The 19,440-nt window shown below is 36.6% G+C and overlaps 1 protein-coding gene across 6 annotated transcripts in view; it reads left to right on the top strand.

Moving 5' to 3' along the window:
• gramd4b (GRAM domain containing 4b) overlaps window positions 1-14,895 on the top strand; it is a 34,407-nt gene extending 19,512 nt beyond the window's left edge. For 3 of the 6 annotated variants that reach the window (XM_007238065.4, XM_007238069.4, XM_007238070.4), the window contains 15 exons: window positions 1,693-1,828; window positions 3,269-3,294; window positions 3,445-3,536; window positions 5,310-5,401; window positions 5,606-5,654; window positions 5,762-5,833; window positions 6,512-6,555; window positions 6,705-6,814; window positions 7,211-7,365; window positions 7,541-7,558; window positions 10,286-10,436; window positions 11,177-11,270; window positions 11,404-11,494; window positions 11,613-11,681; window positions 11,776-14,895. In XM_007238065.4, coding sequence (XP_007238127.2) covers window positions 1,693-1,828; window positions 3,269-3,294; window positions 3,445-3,536; window positions 5,310-5,401; window positions 5,606-5,654; window positions 5,762-5,833; window positions 6,512-6,555; window positions 6,705-6,814; window positions 7,211-7,365; window positions 7,541-7,558; window positions 10,286-10,436; window positions 11,177-11,270; window positions 11,404-11,494; window positions 11,613-11,681; window positions 11,776-11,892 — 1,316 coding nt within the window. In that variant the 3' untranslated portion in view covers window positions 11,893-14,895. The remainder of the gene's footprint in view (window positions 1-1,692; window positions 1,829-3,268; window positions 3,295-3,444; window positions 3,537-5,309; window positions 5,402-5,605; window positions 5,655-5,761; window positions 5,834-6,511; window positions 6,556-6,704; window positions 6,815-7,210; window positions 7,366-7,540; window positions 7,559-10,285; window positions 10,437-11,176; window positions 11,271-11,403; window positions 11,495-11,612; window positions 11,682-11,775) is intronic. The other 3 variants (XM_007238066.4, XM_007238068.4, XM_007238067.4) reach the window with 3 other exon arrangements.
• The last annotated feature ends 4,545 nt before the right edge of the window (window positions 14,896-19,440 follow it).

Genomic DNA, 19,440 nt, shown 5'->3' with positions numbered 1-19,440 from the left:
TTGTAGCTATCTGCAGTTTAAGGTAGGTTACTGTGTATGTGAGAGATACACAGTGAGGGTGAGGTTATCAGTCAGAGAGCATTAGTGGAGAAAGAAAACTTTTTTTAAGTGGATTTTTTTTCATTTGAATACACTCATACAATAGGTGTTTTGAATGCTTTTTAATAAACTCTGAAGTCAATATTTATTGAAAAACTACAGGAAATAATAATAGTGTTTTGTATTCAGCCTTTAAGCATTTTATTTATTTATTTTGTCAACCAATTGTCATACAAGTGTCTGTGTAAAAATTTAGTTTGATATCATTAATACCTTGGATTAAACTGTGGAGTGGTTCTCTCCTCTATTAACATCTGCTCTTATGGAAAATCCAAAATAAAATCTGCATTGATGCAGCTTGTTCATGACCCACTGGTCCTCACATGACCCAAGGCTTCATAACCACTGCTAGAGTACGTCTGCTCTAGCTCTATGGAACAGGGTAGGGTAGGGAAACACTAACATGGGAAAATTGGGTGAGTGCCCCAGTGTGATAATTTTTTTAGAGAGGTATCTGCCCATGCTAATGCTGATACATTAGCCTTTATAATAAACTTATATGAGCATTACTGGGAAATGTAGATTTTTTTTCTGTAAGGGTATAAATGCAGAAATATTAATTACCTAAACAATCTGAGCTTCTGAGTATGAGTATGTAGAAAATACAGCATTAATTGTCTGTTTAAAATATTGTCCGTACCTAAAAACTTGTTCAGTGCAAATATTTTAGAGCAAATTTGTTTTATCAGGATTTATAACAAGCCCTTTTATTATTAAGTTAGTTTTTATTTGAAGGAATGTGTCTACATAACCTTTACATGCTGTCACATTTCTCTCTCACTCTCGCCCAAATCCAACCCATTACAGTGAGTTGGAGGCTCGGCCCGATCAGACCAGACTGGCCCAGACTCTTGTCTGTAATGCAGCGCTGTAGTCTGTACATTCATTCAGAGTAGTGAAGTCAAACCAGGTTCATGTTTCAAAATGATCATCAGCAGTCTGGCCTGATCAGGTCAGGTCTCTACTTCACAGATTCAGGTCAGGCTAGGTCTTCACATTCATTCTTGTTCACATCACATCTCATCTCATAGAGTCCCAGTCTTTCTGGTTATAGCTTCTCTGACCTTCAACTTATATATAAACTACTTTTTAATATTATACCTGTTCTCTGTTTCCTGACTTCTTATACTATATTCATATACGACCTTGATCATTTTTGCTGATCTTACTATTGACATTATGTTTAATAAGTAAGGAAAGCCCATTAACACAAATAAGTCAGGTAAAATGCTGGTTTTGTATTATTAATGGTTTATTAAGTTAGGATATTCAATTTTTTTTCTGCTCCAATTCCAATGTCAGAATGTCCTCTATAATTAACACTCAACTGCTCTTTAAAACTGGCATAAAATATTTTTTATGAATTTCTTTTATAATTTATGCAATTATTTCTAGGATAATATATCTTCTTAAAATATCTAGCTATCATGACAGGCTATTTGATGTACATCTGCATTGTGAATATTTGTTGCAGGGATGCAGTCCTATCGGTAATGGAGCATAATTCATCACTTATTAATTGTACACATATGACAAGTTTATATTGAGTTGGTCCCATTCCCAGACTGACATCCCTTTTCTGTTCTCTATCAGGAGAAAAACAGAAGGATTCGATGAGGTCTAAGCTGTGGAAGTGGCTTTACGAGCGTTTCGGTGTGTATATAGAGGACTTCCGCTTCCAGCCTGAGGAGAACACAATAGAGACAGAGGAGCCACTCAGTGCTAAAAGGTGACTTGGCCAACCCTATCTATAGTCATGTGAAATAGATCAGGACAGCCTTTGAAAATCCTTGCAGTTTTTAACATTTTTAAATATAGGGACTCCAATTTTTAATGTAACTACATAACTATTCAATATAATACACATTAAAACTTTAAAAAAGGAATATGAAAGTATGATTTATATACACACAAATTGATTAGAGGAATGTCACACCCGAGATTATAGTGTTTTAGTTACACATTCCACTAGTTATACACTATTTCAAAATATTTTCTAAAAACAGCTAGTTAAAGACCTAATAAAAAGACTTAAAAAGACTATACGAAGTTAGGCAATCCTTTTACTGTAAATCCAACCCAGTCCCAAGTTATCATGCTTAGCATTGTACCAGGTTAACATTGTTACTGATTTGTTGATTTGTATTTTGTCTGTATAAACACTAATGGTGTAACAGTACTGTCTGTGTTACACAATAATTGGAGGTGCAAATAAACTGTATAATATTACAACTGATGTGCAGTACAGCCATCCTAATTCATAAACTCAGGGTTCTTGAGGCGCTCCCAACTTTCTGAATAAGAAAACCAGTTTAATTATCTTACTTGGAACTCAGAGATTCCAATGAGTTAAAATAGAATGCAGTCTGTCTTATGTAAACCTCAAACATTTAGTTTGTTTTGCTTTTGATTGTTCAAGTGAGTGGATCACCATATTGGGATCCAAAGAACTCTCTGAGGCCTTTAGAAAGAATGCTGTAGATGCAGATGAGTCTAAAATGAGATTTAAAAAGACAAATACAATTATAAATCATCTGGTCCACGGTCTACAAATTTATTTATAAGTGAAACAATTGCTAACATGGCCCAGTCAGGCTCTCAAAAAAGGCGTTCATTGGGTGTCCTAATTTTTCACGACTGTATCTGCATGCTAATACATCTTTTGTGGGCTGTGAGTGAGGGACTGCTAGGGGAAGACACTCTACTCCAGAGACAGCTAGAAACGTCACTGTCCACTTTAGAGCTGCTGGTGACAACCTTTTAGCACCGTTTTACAGTAAGTCGATGTGTCATTATAGGTTTTAGTTGTTAAAGGACAGAGCAGACTCCTGAACACAGTAAAGATCTGCAGATCTGATTACTGAGCCCTGATATAGAACACGGTCCATGTGTACTGCGACCTTTCTGAGATCAGTTTTTTTTTTTTTAAGGTAATGCTGCATTCTATGATTAGACTACTAGTATTCACATGAGAAATATGAGTGGTTCTAAGTGTCCTGGTTTCATTGAGGAAGGCAGTGGATCTGAATTGCTGTAGTACGCCCCCTGCTGGTGGTTTTCATACTCATGCCTTTTTCTCTGACCTGTTAGTATGATACAGTTCAGCACTGCTAAATGGCTGTTGGCGTTCTGGTAAATAATTAATCCTCACCTTCTGCTCTTGTTACAGATTAACTGAAAACATGAGACGACTCAGTAAGTACAGGCATGGCATTGGTGGAGCCTAGAATTAAACTATAAATAATTGTACTGCATTACTGTTTGTTCCAGTATTCCAGTAACTTCCCAGAGAAGTTCAGAAGAGATTCTGACTGTGTGCATCTGTGTGTGCGAATGTATTTACAGAGCGAGGTGCTAAACCTGTCACCAACTTCATGAGGAACCTTTCTGCCTTATCTAGCTGGCACTCTGTCTACACATCAGCCATTGCCTTCATTGTAAGTAATAGATATACCCTCAAAATACAAGAATGACAAAAAGGTTAATATATTATATATATATATATATATATATATATATATATATATATATATATATATATATATATATATATATATATATATATAGAATATATTTATATCCTACACCCACTGTCCATTTTTTCAGCTTCTCATAGCCTAAAAAACACGCACATAGTTCTATAGTTACAGACTGCAGTCCTTCTGTTTCTCTTTATTTTGTTTTACATACTTTATTTTCCTCTTTTTATCCTGTTGAGGAGAACAGTACCACTACTTGGAGTGATATGATGGTGATGTGTTAGTGTGTACTGTTCTGCTATGAATAAATCAGTTACAGCAGTGCTGCTGGAGTTTTTAAACACCTCATTGTCACTGCTGGACTAAGAATAGTCCACCGATAGCATCCTGTTGGCCGTATCCTGTGGACAGTGTCCTGTGAGCCCTGAAGGAATAGATGACCTACACAAACTGTGCAGCAACAGATTCAGAGCTTCTGTTTTAGCAGCCATACTGTGTCTGATCCAATCTTACCAGCACAACAAACTACTAACATACTAATACACCACCACCCTGTCAGTATCACTGCAGGGCTGAGAAACTATATACCTGTTTTGTGGTGGTTCTGTGTGGTCCTGCGTGATCCTGATAATTGAGAAACAGATTAAAAGGGGAATAATAAAGTATGCAGAAAAAACATAAGCATTACAATCTGTAAAAATGCAAACTGCTCCTGTATAAAAAAATGGAGGTGGTCATAATGTTAAGCACTGTATGTATACAGCTCTGGCAAAAAAATAAGAGACCACTCTAAATTATGAGTTTCTTCGATTTTACCTAATTGAAAACCTCTGTAATATAATCAAGAATAAGATGGATGATCACAAGCCATCAAACCAAGCTGAACTGCTTGAATTGTTGCACCAGGAGTGGCATAAAGTTATCCAAAAGCAGTGTGTAAGACTGGTGGAGGAGAACATGCCAAGATGCATGAAAACTGTGATTAAAAACAAGGGTTATTCCACCAAATATTGATTTCTGAACTCTTAAAACTTTATGTATATAAACATGTTTTCTCTGCATTATTTGAGGTCTGAAAGCTCTGCATCTTTTTTGTTATTTCAGCCATTTCTTATTTCTTGTGAATAAATGCTGTAATTGGCAATATTTTTGGGGGGGAATTTGGGGGAACTGTTTTCTGTAGTTTATAGAATAAAACAAAGTTTATTTTACTCAAACATATACCTAAAAATAGCAAAATCAGAGAAACTGATTTAGAACCTAATTTTTTCCAGAGCTGTACATATCGTCGCTGTCCTATGAAAAAACATTTTTGTCGATTTTTAGTTTACTACATGACAAACTGTCGCTTACATTGTGCCAAAATGTCAAAATGACCTGAAATAAACTCTTTTTAAATTGACTTCCATTGAAAGTTTACAAGGTTTTTTCTCTCTCCTGTGAAGTTGCTATTTTGGAGATAAGTGTTTTTCATTGGACAACGACGATATGCATTTAACATTTATATACATAAAAAACATGTTTTTCATTTGAATGCTAATGTTTGGATGTTACTACGAAGCAATGACAGTATTTTTTATTACTCATGCTATAAAGCACTACAGCATAATATACATTTTAAAGTAAGGAAAATAATGTTTAGACACATTAACAGGCCTACACAGAGGCTGGTTCAGCTGATGTATGTTTTCTCTCTGCTCCTCATTCTGTCTCTCATCTCTCTTTCCATAGATCTATATGAATGCTGTGTGGCATGGCTGGGCCATTCCCATGTTTCTATTTTTAGCCATTCTACGCTTGTCCTTAAATTACCTCATAGCAAAGTAAGTTCAATAGCAGCTCATGCTATTTTGAATTGAACAGATCAAACTCATTTATGAATGATAACAGATTTACATCTGATTTAATCGCCTGGGTCAATGTGTTCTATAATTATAACTGTTCTCATTAGGCTGCAGTGTTGCAGGATTTCTGTGCTCTAATGACAAAACAGTAGATCTGACCATGTGACTCTGTTGCTGTTGCAGAGGCTGGAGGATACAGTGGAGCATTGTGCCCGAGGTGTCTGAGCCCATGGTAAATATGAGCACAGTGCTGCTGATACTGAGCATGCAATAGCAGGAGCACTTCTGACACACTCTTGGCTTTCAGTAAACAAAAAAAATGTTTTCTCTTTTCATCAGGAGCCTCCAAAAGAAGACCTGACTGTTTCAGAGAAGTTCCAGTTAGTGTTAGATGTAGCTCAGAAAGCACAGGTACACATTTATAGTTTACACAAACAGCTGATTACTTAATACATTATGTGTCAGTATGTGGCTTTTTTGCCTCATGGGCTCCCCCTACAGTCAGAGCAACCCATAAAGGACACACTTTACACAGGCATTTGTGGACAATTTAAAGTAAAAGAAGCATGTTGACGCAGTAGGGTAATATTACATAATTTGACACAAAAATAATTGTACACAAAAATGGTTACGCAATTCACCCGTGTGGTCCTGCCTGCTTCTCCAGAGTAAAATAATTTCACCAGCTCAGTGTGAGAACTGTAGAGCTGATATTCTCCCTATAACAAGTACTGGCAAGAACCTGGCGATTCTGTAAGCAAAACAGTATCTTATGTTTTTTGATCAAAAAGGAAAACTGTCACATTATAAAAAAACTCAATCTGAGTAAAAGTAAAAAAAAAATGTACCTTTTGTGTAATTAAAAGAGTGCAATCGGAATAACACTACAACAATACTATCAAATGTTTGGGGTTTGAGGCTGATACAAATTGATACAATATTTTGATGTATAAATATTTTTATCTTTCCTAATTACAAGTTAGTGGAGCATCTCCACTGATTTTAAAACTGATATTATTGAGGAAAACGATGCACAATGTTGCATTATGCTAATGAGCTTCAGGCTGATTTCCGTTACTGTTTTTACAGAACCTGTTTGGAAAGATGTCGGATGTTCTGGAGAAAATAAAAAAGTAAGTGCATTTAAATTACAAATTTAGCTGCAAATACACCTACTTGTAAAGTAAAATTAATACTTAACAAAAGCTATGTTAAAAGTAATTTAAGTAACTTTTATAACTTTGTTTTCAGCCTTTGTAAAATCCAGCGTTTTGTGTTGCAGTCTGTTCATGTGGGTTCAGCCAGAGATCACTCAGAAACTGTATATTGGCCTGTGGATGGCGTTTATTGCTTCCTGCTTACTGCCATATAAACTTCTGGGTTTTTTAATCGGTAAGATATTTGCACACATTTGCACAATTTGTTAAAAATGGAATTTGTTTATGCTTAATTTGAGTGTTTCTTTTTTACGTTTTTCGTAGCCCTGTCTGGACAAGATTAGTTTCTCAGGTGGTCCTTGGGTAATATTCTCTTTTATAAGGGAGTCCGCTGTGATTTTATTTATGAAATGGAGAAGCTACTGAATGCAATGCAATGTGTCCGAGAAATAAAAAAAACTCACTGGTCCTCCTGTTTTTCAATTGCAGTCTAGATGCAAGAGTTTTATCAATAAGTAGAAGTGTGAATTTTTCACAGATGTCCCCCTGAGAAACGAATTGCATCTCGATAGGGCTTTTGAGTTGCAATCGATGTGGCTTTTGTAGCTGATGATATTTGTTTTAACCTCAGGACTCTATGCTGGAATCAAGTTCTTTATCATTGACTTCATCTTCAAGAGCTGCCCCAAACTTAGGGACAAATACGACACCCCCTACATCATATGGAACAGCCTGCCAACCGATCCACAGCTCAAAGAGCGCAACAGCGCCACCCTCAACAGACGGGTATGTGCACGTTTATTCAAACATGAGTATATATGTTTGAATAAACCAGTTTATGTTTTCAAGAAGCCAAGATTTTAAATGTTTTCAAGTGTGTGTGTGTCAGAGAGCTAAAGCCAGTGGCTTTATGTGGAGTAATAGTCTGTCACACTTGTGCTCTGTTATCTTTCCCTCTTAGCTGTCTGGGTATGAAAAGGTAGGGATTTGTGTGGCCTTTGGTTTGACAGCAGTGCCTGTGTTTGCCACCACTGGCTGGTCCTGAGTGTGTGTGTGTGTGTGTGTGTATGTGTGTGAACAGATAAAGATTCAGACCACTACACACATTCTGCTGGTGAATGGATCAAGAACCTACTATGCATACATTTTCTATAGAAAAACAACTGAAGCTTGGATTACTATTTAATTACTGTTTTTTAATAATGACTACAAACAAGTTGGCTATATGATGAATTTACAAGTATGTTTTTGATCCATTGCCTTTAGAGGGTGATAGTTTCCACTGAAGTGTGAGCGTGTGTTTGTGTAGAGGGTACATTTTAAATAGTGTCTCTATAATAGTGTAGCTGAGAAAAGTATGATGACATCAGAACAGCCAAGCTCTGTCTACATCCATGCAGCAAAGCAGATTTGCATGAGTGAAATAATAAAATAATAACTATTTTATTCGGCTGATTTTGATATATCGTGGCTGTCACATATAAAACATTTTAGCATAATGTCAATCTGAAATTATTTACACTAATAGAAATGCTAAAATGCCAATAATGCCAAAATGTTCCCTTCACTTTAATTTCCATTGAAAGGTAAGAAAGATTTTACCTTTTCCTGCAAAGTTTCCATTTTGGAGATAAAAGGTTTTTGCTGACAGCGCTGATATGTACATATACAGTAGGCACATGTCACATTAGGGCTTAGGCCATTTGTCTGTTCATCAGTAATTATTAATACCAGCCCTGAATGTTTTTTTTTTCTCTTCTTTATATATAAATTAGCTTTGTGCTCAGAACCCTCATTAGACTCCCGTCCTGGTTGTACACAGCTACTCTGGAAGCTCAGTGCAAAACTGGGAAAAACACCGTCTGCAACCATTTTAAAGTAAAATTTTCGGTCATCGCTGTTTTTGTTTAATCTGTGCAAAATGAAAAAGCAGACATTTATAAGCCTTTTCTGGTAATAAGGGAAGTTTAATACCAATTCAGAGGAACTCCACAGAACTGATCAAGGCTGTGCGTGTGTGCGTGCGTGCGTGAGGCCATGACTCAGATCAGAACTGTGGTCACTTAAAACCCTAAAAAAAACCCTACAGGAACAATTATAAGCTCTTATGGAAAACGTGTACATTCTCAAAATCACTATTTATATATTTTTATTTGTGTCTAAACTGTGTGTCTTTTGGCTTTTGGGGTTAATACACACTAGAATAGATATGGGTGATTCTTCATTATTTTTAATTGAATTTTTAATGATTTTTGGTACAATAAATAATATATTTAATATCTAAGCTAGAGGTCACTAATGAGTGGACTGGAGACTGGGCCTTGACCTAGAGGCTGTCCTACCCAGACCTGGACCTATAACTGATAAGCTATTGAGAACTGACTGCGAGTGTATTTAACCCCATTATTTTTAAACACTATGACTGGAGTAAGTGACTCATGCAGAGAAAGGGAAAGGAACAGCAGAGAAGAAATTGAGTCACATAGTATGTCTCAAAAATTGACTGCAAATATTGCTGAAATTATAATTTGATTTAACGTTTAATTGTTAAGTACATAAAATGTGTATATAATTAAAGATTACTTCAAAATATGGGATATGAGCGCTCTGATTGGCTTAGCAGACTAAGACACAGACCTAATGACCCGAGACCACAAATGGCCTTGCTCTGTCTGGGAGAGAAAATCTTCTGTACAGTAAATGGAACTTATTGAAGTTGATTTCATTTAATTAAATACCCATGACTTAAAGCTCTTTATTTAATAATAAATTAACTGTAATTGAAGAATCACCCATAATCACCCAAACTTTTACTTTATCTACTTTTTGTCTCAGCTCAATGTTACATAGAGAATACAGTGCCAGCTTGGTTTTTCTGGTGTCAGGGTTTGACAGTTTTATTCCAATGCTTAACTGGGTAAGTCAGAGTGTATTTTCTGCTTATATAATCAGTATATATGGGATAAGGGTTACATGGCTGTATTGTGTGTTGTAATCATAATTGTAATGTCCATTTCCAAATATTGCATAGGTTGTATATTCAGTATGAGTAGTGTTAATAGCACACCCCTCATTAAATATGACAAATGCAGCTATTTCTTTAATGTTGAATCTTTTTGGTAGTGTAAACATTTAGGCCAAATTTCAGATTCAAATAATAAAATCCTTCTGTCACACTGGAAATGATTCATGTAAGAATCTCCATCATCAGACCAGCTGAAGCTCACAGATGAGTCAGTGATGTTTCTCTCTTTAAGAAACACACTGTCTTACTGTGTCTGCTTGGTTTAGCTTAAGTAAAGCTGTGCCTGTATGACTTCATGGCTTTGCGCTTTGCACGACTGCACTGCATCCCCCTACCGACTTTTCTTGCTGACATCAGACAGCCAGAGAGGAACAGGTGTGGCCTTTTTCATCTCAACACGACACTTCTGCAGCCTCTCTTCCCCACACTGCTCCGGTTTATGCTAGGTTAGCCTTGTTCTGGAGTGTCTCTGAGCTCACTCACTGACACAGGTGGTGTGCTGAAGCCTGAAACAAACTCCCATTTAATGGGCTTTTGTGTTTCAGCGATGATCTGGGATCAGTTCTGCCTCTGGATGGTAATAAGAGGAGAATGTGCAGACTCCTGATCCTGTATCAGAATGCAGGGGCTTACTGAATTTCATGTTACTGTACAGTTAACCTGATCCCTCTCCTCCTGCAGCAGATTCAGCCTATGGTAGCACGTGGTAGCCTGGCAGCTGGAATGCCAAGTGGCATCGGTCGTGAAGAGGAGAGTGGGCGTGCCTACAGCACCAAGCGAGGCCCTTTCCATGAAGTCTTCAACCTGTCTGAGAATGAGCGCCCCCTACCAGGTAGGAGCATAATACTACTGGTGCTGCAGCTAAGAGTCCAATTATACCAAAGCATTTTGTGGCCTACAAAAGCTAAATCTGTGTGTGTGTGGGGCTGGGTTGTAGTCTTGATATTTTAGAATGAATGTTGCTTTGACAGCAACTGCTAAATCACTGACAATAACTTATTAGACTCTTGACTCTTTCACAAAGAAACAAAAGTTCTGTATATTTAATTGTGTTTAAAAAAAAACAAAAAACACTGACTAGCATTGTCTGTGTTGTGTCTAACTGGTGGTGGGGATCAATTTCAGGTACCTTTTTTCCCCCACACCCTTTAAATGAAAGGTGCAACGGATAATAGTGACAAGGTGGCATTGATTTTGTGGTATAATTTTGGTTTAAATTTGATGTAATAATAAAAACAATCCTGAGCACTAGTTAGCATTGATGCAGTGGGTTGATGCGAACCTTCTTTTAAAAAATAAATGGTTCTAGACTTTTCTGTAAGAGGGAATTAAACTAATGTGAAGCCCTTTCAGGCTTAGCAGACCCATGCACAGCCATATTGGATCATTTTCATGTCGTTGAAACAAGGGCCAGGATCTAAAACAGACCAGTTATCACTGATTTATATAATATTTACTTGGTTACTGTTGAGGAATGCTTATTGTTTTTTAGGTTGTAGCACATTGGTTGTAGTATTGCTATATTATATTACTTTACTAAGATGTGTCTGTTTATGTCTGTGTTATTTTCAGTGTGTGAGAATGGGTGGAGATGCTGCTTAATCAACCGAGACAGGAAAATTCCCACTGATTACATACGTAATGGTGTCCTCTATGTGACAGAAAAGTATGTCTATGCTTATACCTTTTATATTATATGACTTGTACTGTTTGAGTTGTTTTCACTTTGAGTATTTGTATACTGCACAAATTAGTACTTCAATTTTTAATATTTTTTCCATCTGTGATTTTTTTTGTAGTTACTTATGTTTTGAAAGCTCCAGCTCCCGGTCCACCTCTTCTAAGAAAAACAAAGTCATCAAACTTCAAGACATTACAGATATTCAAAAGGTGATATCTAATGTAATATGTAGAACATCTGATTGTTACTGTTTGAGTTGCTAACTGTGTACATAAATATATATAATCTGTATCTGAAGTGCCTTTTTCAATCACTTTTACAACACAGTATAAAGTTCTGTCAGTATTACCTGGATCTGGGATGGGAATCTCAATAGCCACGCCTTCCACACAAAAGGTAGGTCCCAAGCATTCAGATCTTGTGTACATTTTTGCACATCCTCAGATATGTGAAGACTCATCTCTGGCATTTCTCTGACCCCATGTCTCAGCCTCTAGTGTTTGGTGCCATGATTCACCGAGATGAGGCCTTTGACACCATCTTCACCCAGTACACCAAGATCATCGGCGCCACTCCCTTAGTCACAGTCACCAACCCAGAAACATAGAAACGTGGAGCACACAACTGCCCAGTGGCACGCTGAAAACGGAGACGTCCGTTCAGAAGCAGCTCCTTCCGCTTCCTCTCTTCCAGCAGAGGACGTGCCAGGACATCCAGAACAAAACGGAATCCATCTCCCATATCCTCTCTGTGCTGCGTTTTTAGAAAGGTGTTTTAAAGACAAGACACTTTTGACCTGTACACTGGCGTTTACTGTGACTTGCGTAGCAATCTGCTGACTAACACTCAAATGCCATTATGGAACAGGAGCTGGTTCTCCTCACCTATTATGAGAAGATTCTTGTCTGGTGTACGTGTGTGTGTAAGTGTGTAGGTTTCTAGATTTGTGTCTCTTTACTCAGTCTTGTCACATAGCTTTTAACCCAGCCTTTTCTTGTTTTCTTGTTCCTCCTGTCTTTTTAATGTCTCGTATCACGTCTAGCCTTGCAAAAGGAGACACACTGCAGCTTGTGGTGGAAATCCTTTTAGTAGTGAGAAATAAGACGCCTGTGGAACACCATAGCTTAAAATGTCTCTCACAGAGCATAGCTGCTTCAGTAGCTGCATCACCATTTTTTTAATCCCATGCCAAGTAATACCAAGGTTAATACAAGTACCAGTAACAATACATATACATTTAGCATAAGACTTTTGAACTTAGACAGGACAAGAACATTTCATGTTAATGTGGGCATCAGATTTACTTCTATTACTATTAACTGCTTCAGGACTTTCTGTCACCACTTTGGTTATAAGTGCGAATGTGTGAAGCTCCGAGAGACAGCGGAAGAAAAAGTGGTTCCTGACCTACACAATTACTTGCTTAAATCTTTGTCAGAAATGATTAGCTTCTGAAGAACATTCCATTTTAAAGAAAATAATGATTGTATTTAATGATAAAAGAAACAATCTGAATATTGATTTAAAACATTTCATTCTCAGAAGAAAAAACAGGATTATAAATAGTGATGCTAAGGGGTCAACTGAAATGTTTGAGTTCTCTCTACACTTCAGATATGGGCAGAAATGTAAAACAACAGCCTTTTATACTCTCTTTATAACCTCTTAAATAATGCTTTATTTGAATGTGTTTAACACTTTCACCTTAATCATAGTGCACTCTCTGGGCCTTCTGTAGAATTAGGTTTAAAATTGCCTTTCTCAGTTAACAGTGTTCACTCTGAAGTCACATGTTCTTGCAAAGTACAAGTGACTTCATACAATAAGCACAACAGCACCACAAGGTCTTATCCATCACCTGAATGTTCATAAGTCTGGAAATCATGAAGGGTTGAGAGTTGAGGAGATTTACTAGTGTGTATATAATTGCGCATGTCATTTATTCGAACCATTTCACGTCTTTCAGTAATACATAAGAGTTCAATGTTTCTGGCATAGGTACGCTTTAATAGCAGCTTGGAGCAACTATGCTTTCAACAATCCGTGTAAAAGGTTTGATAAATTTGATAACTCAAGTATCCAAGCTTACATAAGTGCTATAAAAGTTGTCAATCAGTACTATAAATTACGTATGATTGCTTACAGGACCTCGGAACTCGTGATGGGTTATTGTATTCTTTGCTTTAATATTATTATTTTTTTATTACATATTATTTGAAGACTAATGAAACCACAGCATGGTTGTTAAAGATAGGAGACCATGCTGAACCACTGGGAGTCCTATTAATTTTTATGGGCCTCAAATTTCTTGCCACAAACAAATAATATAAAAAAACAGGTCTTTGATTGGGATGCTGGAGAGATTTGTTTAAGATGCCAAGAAAAAAAATCTCTGTTCCTGTGTTCACCTGTAGGTGATGTAGTTTACTGAAATCTGTGTACCTGAATTAGTCACATGATGCTGTAGTAATCTGCACTTTATATGATGAGAGTAGCATTTCTTGTGTATTTAAGTGCCCTGTTGCTACAGTTTTGGCACATTTAATCAAATTATTATTCTCAGTGTCTCACTCCCTGTCTGTCATTTTAATAATGTCATTTAAGCTCTTTTTGGTTAAACCACTGATTAAGCCCTCTTACCGGTGTGGATTATTCTGTGCTAAAAGAAAACAAAGTGGTTTACTATATGATGGTGGAGAATCGAGCTGTTAGTAATTGATGTATTTCACAATCAGTCACCTCACAATCATGACATGTGGGTGGAATCCAGTCAGCACATTAGAGAAGAAGCACAGAATGATGACGTTATTGTTTTTTGCCAAATATGTCCGTATTACTGTTTGCCTTGTCCTTAAACTACTTTATGTTTACAGAGGTTTGAGTCCAGCTTTGCTTGTCTTAGGCTAGTTTGATCCCCAGAGTAATCTAGGGGCATGAAAATGAGCCCGTTGTCTTTTTGTAATGGTTGTTAATAGACCTGTGAAAGGGTACAAAACTAATCATAGCTGTGCAGAAATGAAGGGGGTTTGGTTGTACTTTTATTTTGCAGTGTTTCCTCTGGGCCTTTAACCTCTTTCTGGCAGACCCAGAATTTCAGTAGTGGTCACTTCAGATGATGCACATATAAATGAGCAGCTATAGGTGAGCTCTACGTTGTTGGGCAAAATGTAAGTGTTATTCTGTTTAATTTGATTGTCTATAGCATACAGACCTGTGTAAGTGTGGCTAGCCAAAGACTAACCCTGGATTAAAATCACTTTTTAGTGGAGCCAGCGTTAAGAATAACCTGTAGAAGAAAATGAACATGTCAAATTCTTATTAACTGCATTTGATCATTTTTGGGTTACTGATTTATATTTTTTTTAATTAGGTGTATATGTCTTAAACTTACCTTGTGATGTTTTTAATTTGGTTGGACGTAAAAATCTCAGAGATGCTCAAAATCAGTAACCTGTAGAGATGCCCTGTGATATCTATGAAGAAATGATCACACACACAAACACAAAGGTTTTCATGTTAAACAAGCCTCTGAACAGTTTATAAAGAATTTGTCTAATGTATACGTGTTGTACTTTTTTGTATTTAAGTAAAACAATTTATTAACAATCCACCATCGGCTTGTTCATCACCTTTTTGATTCAAATGTTTTAATATCTGCCGTATGAAAAAAGTGAGCGCTTAATGTGTGTTTGATGGGCTGAATGGGAGCTGCAGAAGGAGAACCTGACTTTAATGTGGCTTAATTAAATTTGTCTTTTCAGATTTTCAGCAGGCATGAGTCTAGTGGTAAATTCACCCATAGTACCACTAGAGGGAGTCATAGTGAAATGTTCCACTACAGGTTTTCTTTAAATACTTCAGCTGATTTCATCATTTGGGCAGAAAAAATAGGATAAAAAAAAAATAACACTGAGAAGAACAGGACAGTCTTCACATACATGCAAAAGAATATTGTGTTGCTAAAATGTGAAACATGTTTATAAGTAAGTAAACAGCAAATCAGAAAAAGTTGTGACAGTATGGACAATACCAATAGATTAAGCCTTTTTACATTTATACTTTGATTTTTTTTTTTTTTACAGTCAGTATTAACCTAAACATATTTAATGTTTTGTCTGCTGAACTTCATTTCATTTATCAGCACTATTCCTTCAATTCAAGTGATGCGGGCAGTTTAGTACTTAATTTAGTTCAGTCTTCTGTACAAAACTGCTTCAGCTCTGAAATGTTTAATCTTCTTTAATCATTTTGGTATAACAACTTGTGCATTTAGGGTTGTTGTCTTGCTGCATGACCCACATTCTCTTGAGCTTCAGCTCATGGACAGACAGCTTGACATTTTCCTTCAGAATATACTGATGTAATTTAAAATCCATGTTCCCTCAAAGACTTCAAGATGCAAAACGCCGAGTAAATATGGTTTTTATGTAGTGTTTCCTTTTCTTTTCTTTAGCAAACTAGAGACAAACAGTAATGTTTTTTTTTCTGTACTCTCCTGATGGTGGAATCATAAGCAAGATATTGCTATTTACTTATTTTTTTCCACAATAACTGCATTTTGCATATCACTATCATGACAACACACTTCGTTTAATTGTCAATAAGGAAGAGGTAGTTTTTTTTACCACTCCTCTTCTCCACCAGATGTCACTGGTGCGAAGATTTAAACTTTTACTAGATCAAATGGTGAGTAGGTGAATATACACCTGTGAGGAGAGATGAAGGGAGAAAGAGATATTACACACTAAACTCTGAAACAATTATGGTGCAAACTAAGGCAAAACATGAAGGAAAATATATATTTCTATATTTCTTAGCAAACATTTTACAAAAGAGATGCTTTTTATTCACATGCAGCAGCTGATTAAGTTAACTGTTTTTATCTGGAGCTAAAATGAAGCAGGGAGAGAGTACCTTGAGCGAATGTTTACCCCCAATTACACTATGAGTAACCCTCATTCAGTATCTGTGGACGCCGTATTTATAGAGACCAGTCCAGAGGGATGTTCTGGGGCTCAGATACAGTTACAGCTGAGCTCTGGTATCCTTCAAGGCTACAACATCTGTGTAAAACTCACACACAGATCTACACATTAGCTACAGTCATATTAAGACACGAGAGTGACTCTAAACATTACATCACTGGTGTGCACAGCTGAGTGATAAAACCTTTATATATATATATATATATATATATATATATATATATATATATATATATACGTATATATATATATATATGTATGTATATATATATATATATATATATATATATATATATATATATATACATACGTATATATATATATATATATATATATATATATATATATATATACATACATATATAAATATATGTATGTATATATATATATATATATATATATATATATATATATATATATATATATATAAAATAAAATGGCCAATGAAATGTTCCTTGAAGCACCTGGAGGTGTTCCTCTAAAGTTACAAATTGAAAAGCCCCTAAAAGTTCCTCAATGAACTTTAACTTTTACCAAAATACTGCACAGCATGATACCCTGGAAACAGTTCTAAAGCACCATGTATGATAACATAGTCTTCATTCTTGAGCAAGTTGAGATTACATTAATAGCCTAAACTCAGTTTTAACAATTTAAAAAACGCTTGCGGTGTTATTTTTTCACTCACGGCAGCAGAATCTCCGAGTTGCAGCCCAGACTGTTTTAAGCCCCCTCTGGCGTCTGAATATTCTAGAGGGGGTGCGGCTGAAACTGAAAACTGAAGTCGATGTAATAGTATTTTGTTTAACAGCCAAAGGTTCCCAGACTTCTGCATGCCTCTGTATATAATACTTTGGTGGTGCTGAGTTTTGGTGAGGGGTTTGGGGGCTCTCAGGGAGCTCCCAGCATGCTTAGTGGATTCCCTGTTGTGGTGGTTATTTGGGGGATTTTATGTTTATGTTGGTGTGTTTGTGTGTGTGTTCGTGTTCGTTACTGTTTTTTAACACTTCTTTAACAGTTGCCAAATCACAAAAACTGGTACTTGTAGCACACCTTTTAACATGAAACACTAAGCTTGTTCTCTGCCTTACACCCATTCCATTTAGCAATTCTAAAACACTAAACATAGTTCCCTACATGCTTCACCTTGCCAAAACAAGGTACAGTGAAAGGTATGCTTCACTGTGCAACCCAAATTCACAAACTACATAAACATTATCCTACAACACACACACACACACACACACACACACACACACAGCGGAGCGAATGTTAGCTTGCAAACATATTTGAGGCTAATAGGACTTTCTCTAAACTAATCCGCTTTAGGTTTAGAAGGTTGTTTAGAAGGTCCGGATAGACTTACAGCTCTGAGGAGGGAGTATTTTAGCTTTACGCCAAATGAGCAAGGAGTACCCATCAACACGGATGAGCCGGTATCTTTACTTTATTTTACAACAGTGGAAACGAAGCTGAGATCTCATTTAAAGCACAACCATCCAGCCCAATTTTCCGAGCTGAATATTAAATATAAATATTGTTACCCCAGAGAGATCATGGCCCATCCCCACATGCTAAACATGCTGGTGTTCCTGCTCTGAATTTGTCTGACCGGTACATTAAAAAATACATTTATCGCAGGAGCTATGGCTGAGCCATCTGTGTGATCATACGGATACTTGTGTCTTTGGACACTGGTTTGTGTTTTTTAGCATATTATACATATATGATCAGAAAAATGAATCTGCAAGTGCCTTTGTGTTCAGAGTTTACAAAAAGTTGAATTAATGTAAATGTTACCTTAATCTAAATGTTGTTTTGTTGTTTAATATTTAGTGCAGATTTCTCAAAACCCACAGAGTCCCAGGGTGGTTGAACTTTATTTGTGTAGTTATTTAGGATATTCAATTTTTTTTATATTGGAAGCCCAATGTCTGCTCTAAATAATAAAAAGTTAGTTTCACTGTAAAATGGTGTAATAGTAGTATTATGCTAGTATTTTATTACTGTGGCACCCTGTCTTTAAGCTCCTTATGGACCCAGAAGCAGGAAAAAGCATTATATATATATATATATATATATATATATATATATATATATATATATATATATATATATAATAATTTCTGGGACACTATATTGTCCTGAAAATGTTGTTATCATGACAGGCCTACAGCTAATCCAAGCAGCAAACAGAGCAAACAGTAATAAAATCCACTGTCCAAAAAAAAAACTTGAGAACATTAAAATCCTACATTGGATCTTGACTAACAAAAGATTTCAGTCTTTACTGATGTAAATTGTGTAATTAGTTGATAACAAAATGACATAACAGTCAATGGAAACCAAGGTCATCAACCAATGGAGGGTTTGACCCAAAAATCATGGTAAAACATTAATAGGCTCATGCCATTTCCGTTAATTCATCACAACTTTTTTGTTACTCAATAGTGTGTATGGCCCCCATGTGCCTAAATGCACTCCCAGCAACATCTAGGCATGCTCCTGATTAGACAGGTCCTAATGGTGTCCTAGGAGATATTCCCCTAAACCGGGATCAGGGAAGAGGGAGATCCTAGAGGGCCTAAACACCCAGAAACACTGTACCAGCGTAAGGTCTGACCCTGGATCTGAGGATTTCATCTCTGTACCTAACAGCATTTAAGGTACAATTGGCTATGACATGGAGGTTTGTGCGATCCATCTGTCACATGTACTCGTTGTGAACTCTGAAGAGAATGGGACACCGATTTTTTGTTTTGTTTCTGTTTTTTTTTTTGCTAAATGCCAATTGAGCTGCACGGTGCAAAGCGGTGACTACAGGTCCCACAAGATAACATTAGACTATCGTACCTTCATTGACTGACTTTGTTTTATTGTAATGATTTAACGTTTTCTTAACTTGTTTAAGAAGTGTGCTTTTACACTGTTAAAATTTAGCAGTTACCGGATGAAGTGAGTATCCAAGGGAAAAGGGTCTTTTGGGTGCCCTAGCCATGTGTTTGTGCCCTAGCCATGCTTTTGAACCCCTTATGAAAATGGATGAGGCATTGTGGCACTGCTCTGACTTCAACTTATGGCTATTAGAGGCCCCAGGCCCTGTTTATGAGAGCCCCGACCAGGGGGCCCTAGAGAATAGCAGGGCATACCATTAGAGGGCCATTGATCAC

Source organism: Astyanax mexicanus, chromosome 10 (assembly GCF_023375975.1).
Source record: "Astyanax mexicanus isolate ESR-SI-001 chromosome 10, AstMex3_surface, whole genome shotgun sequence".
NCBI classification, from domain to species: domain Eukaryota; kingdom Metazoa; phylum Chordata; class Actinopteri; order Characiformes; family Acestrorhamphidae; genus Astyanax; species Astyanax mexicanus.
The sequence above is the reverse complement of the archived record's forward strand: the minus strand, read 5'-3'. Positions and strand labels throughout refer to the sequence as shown.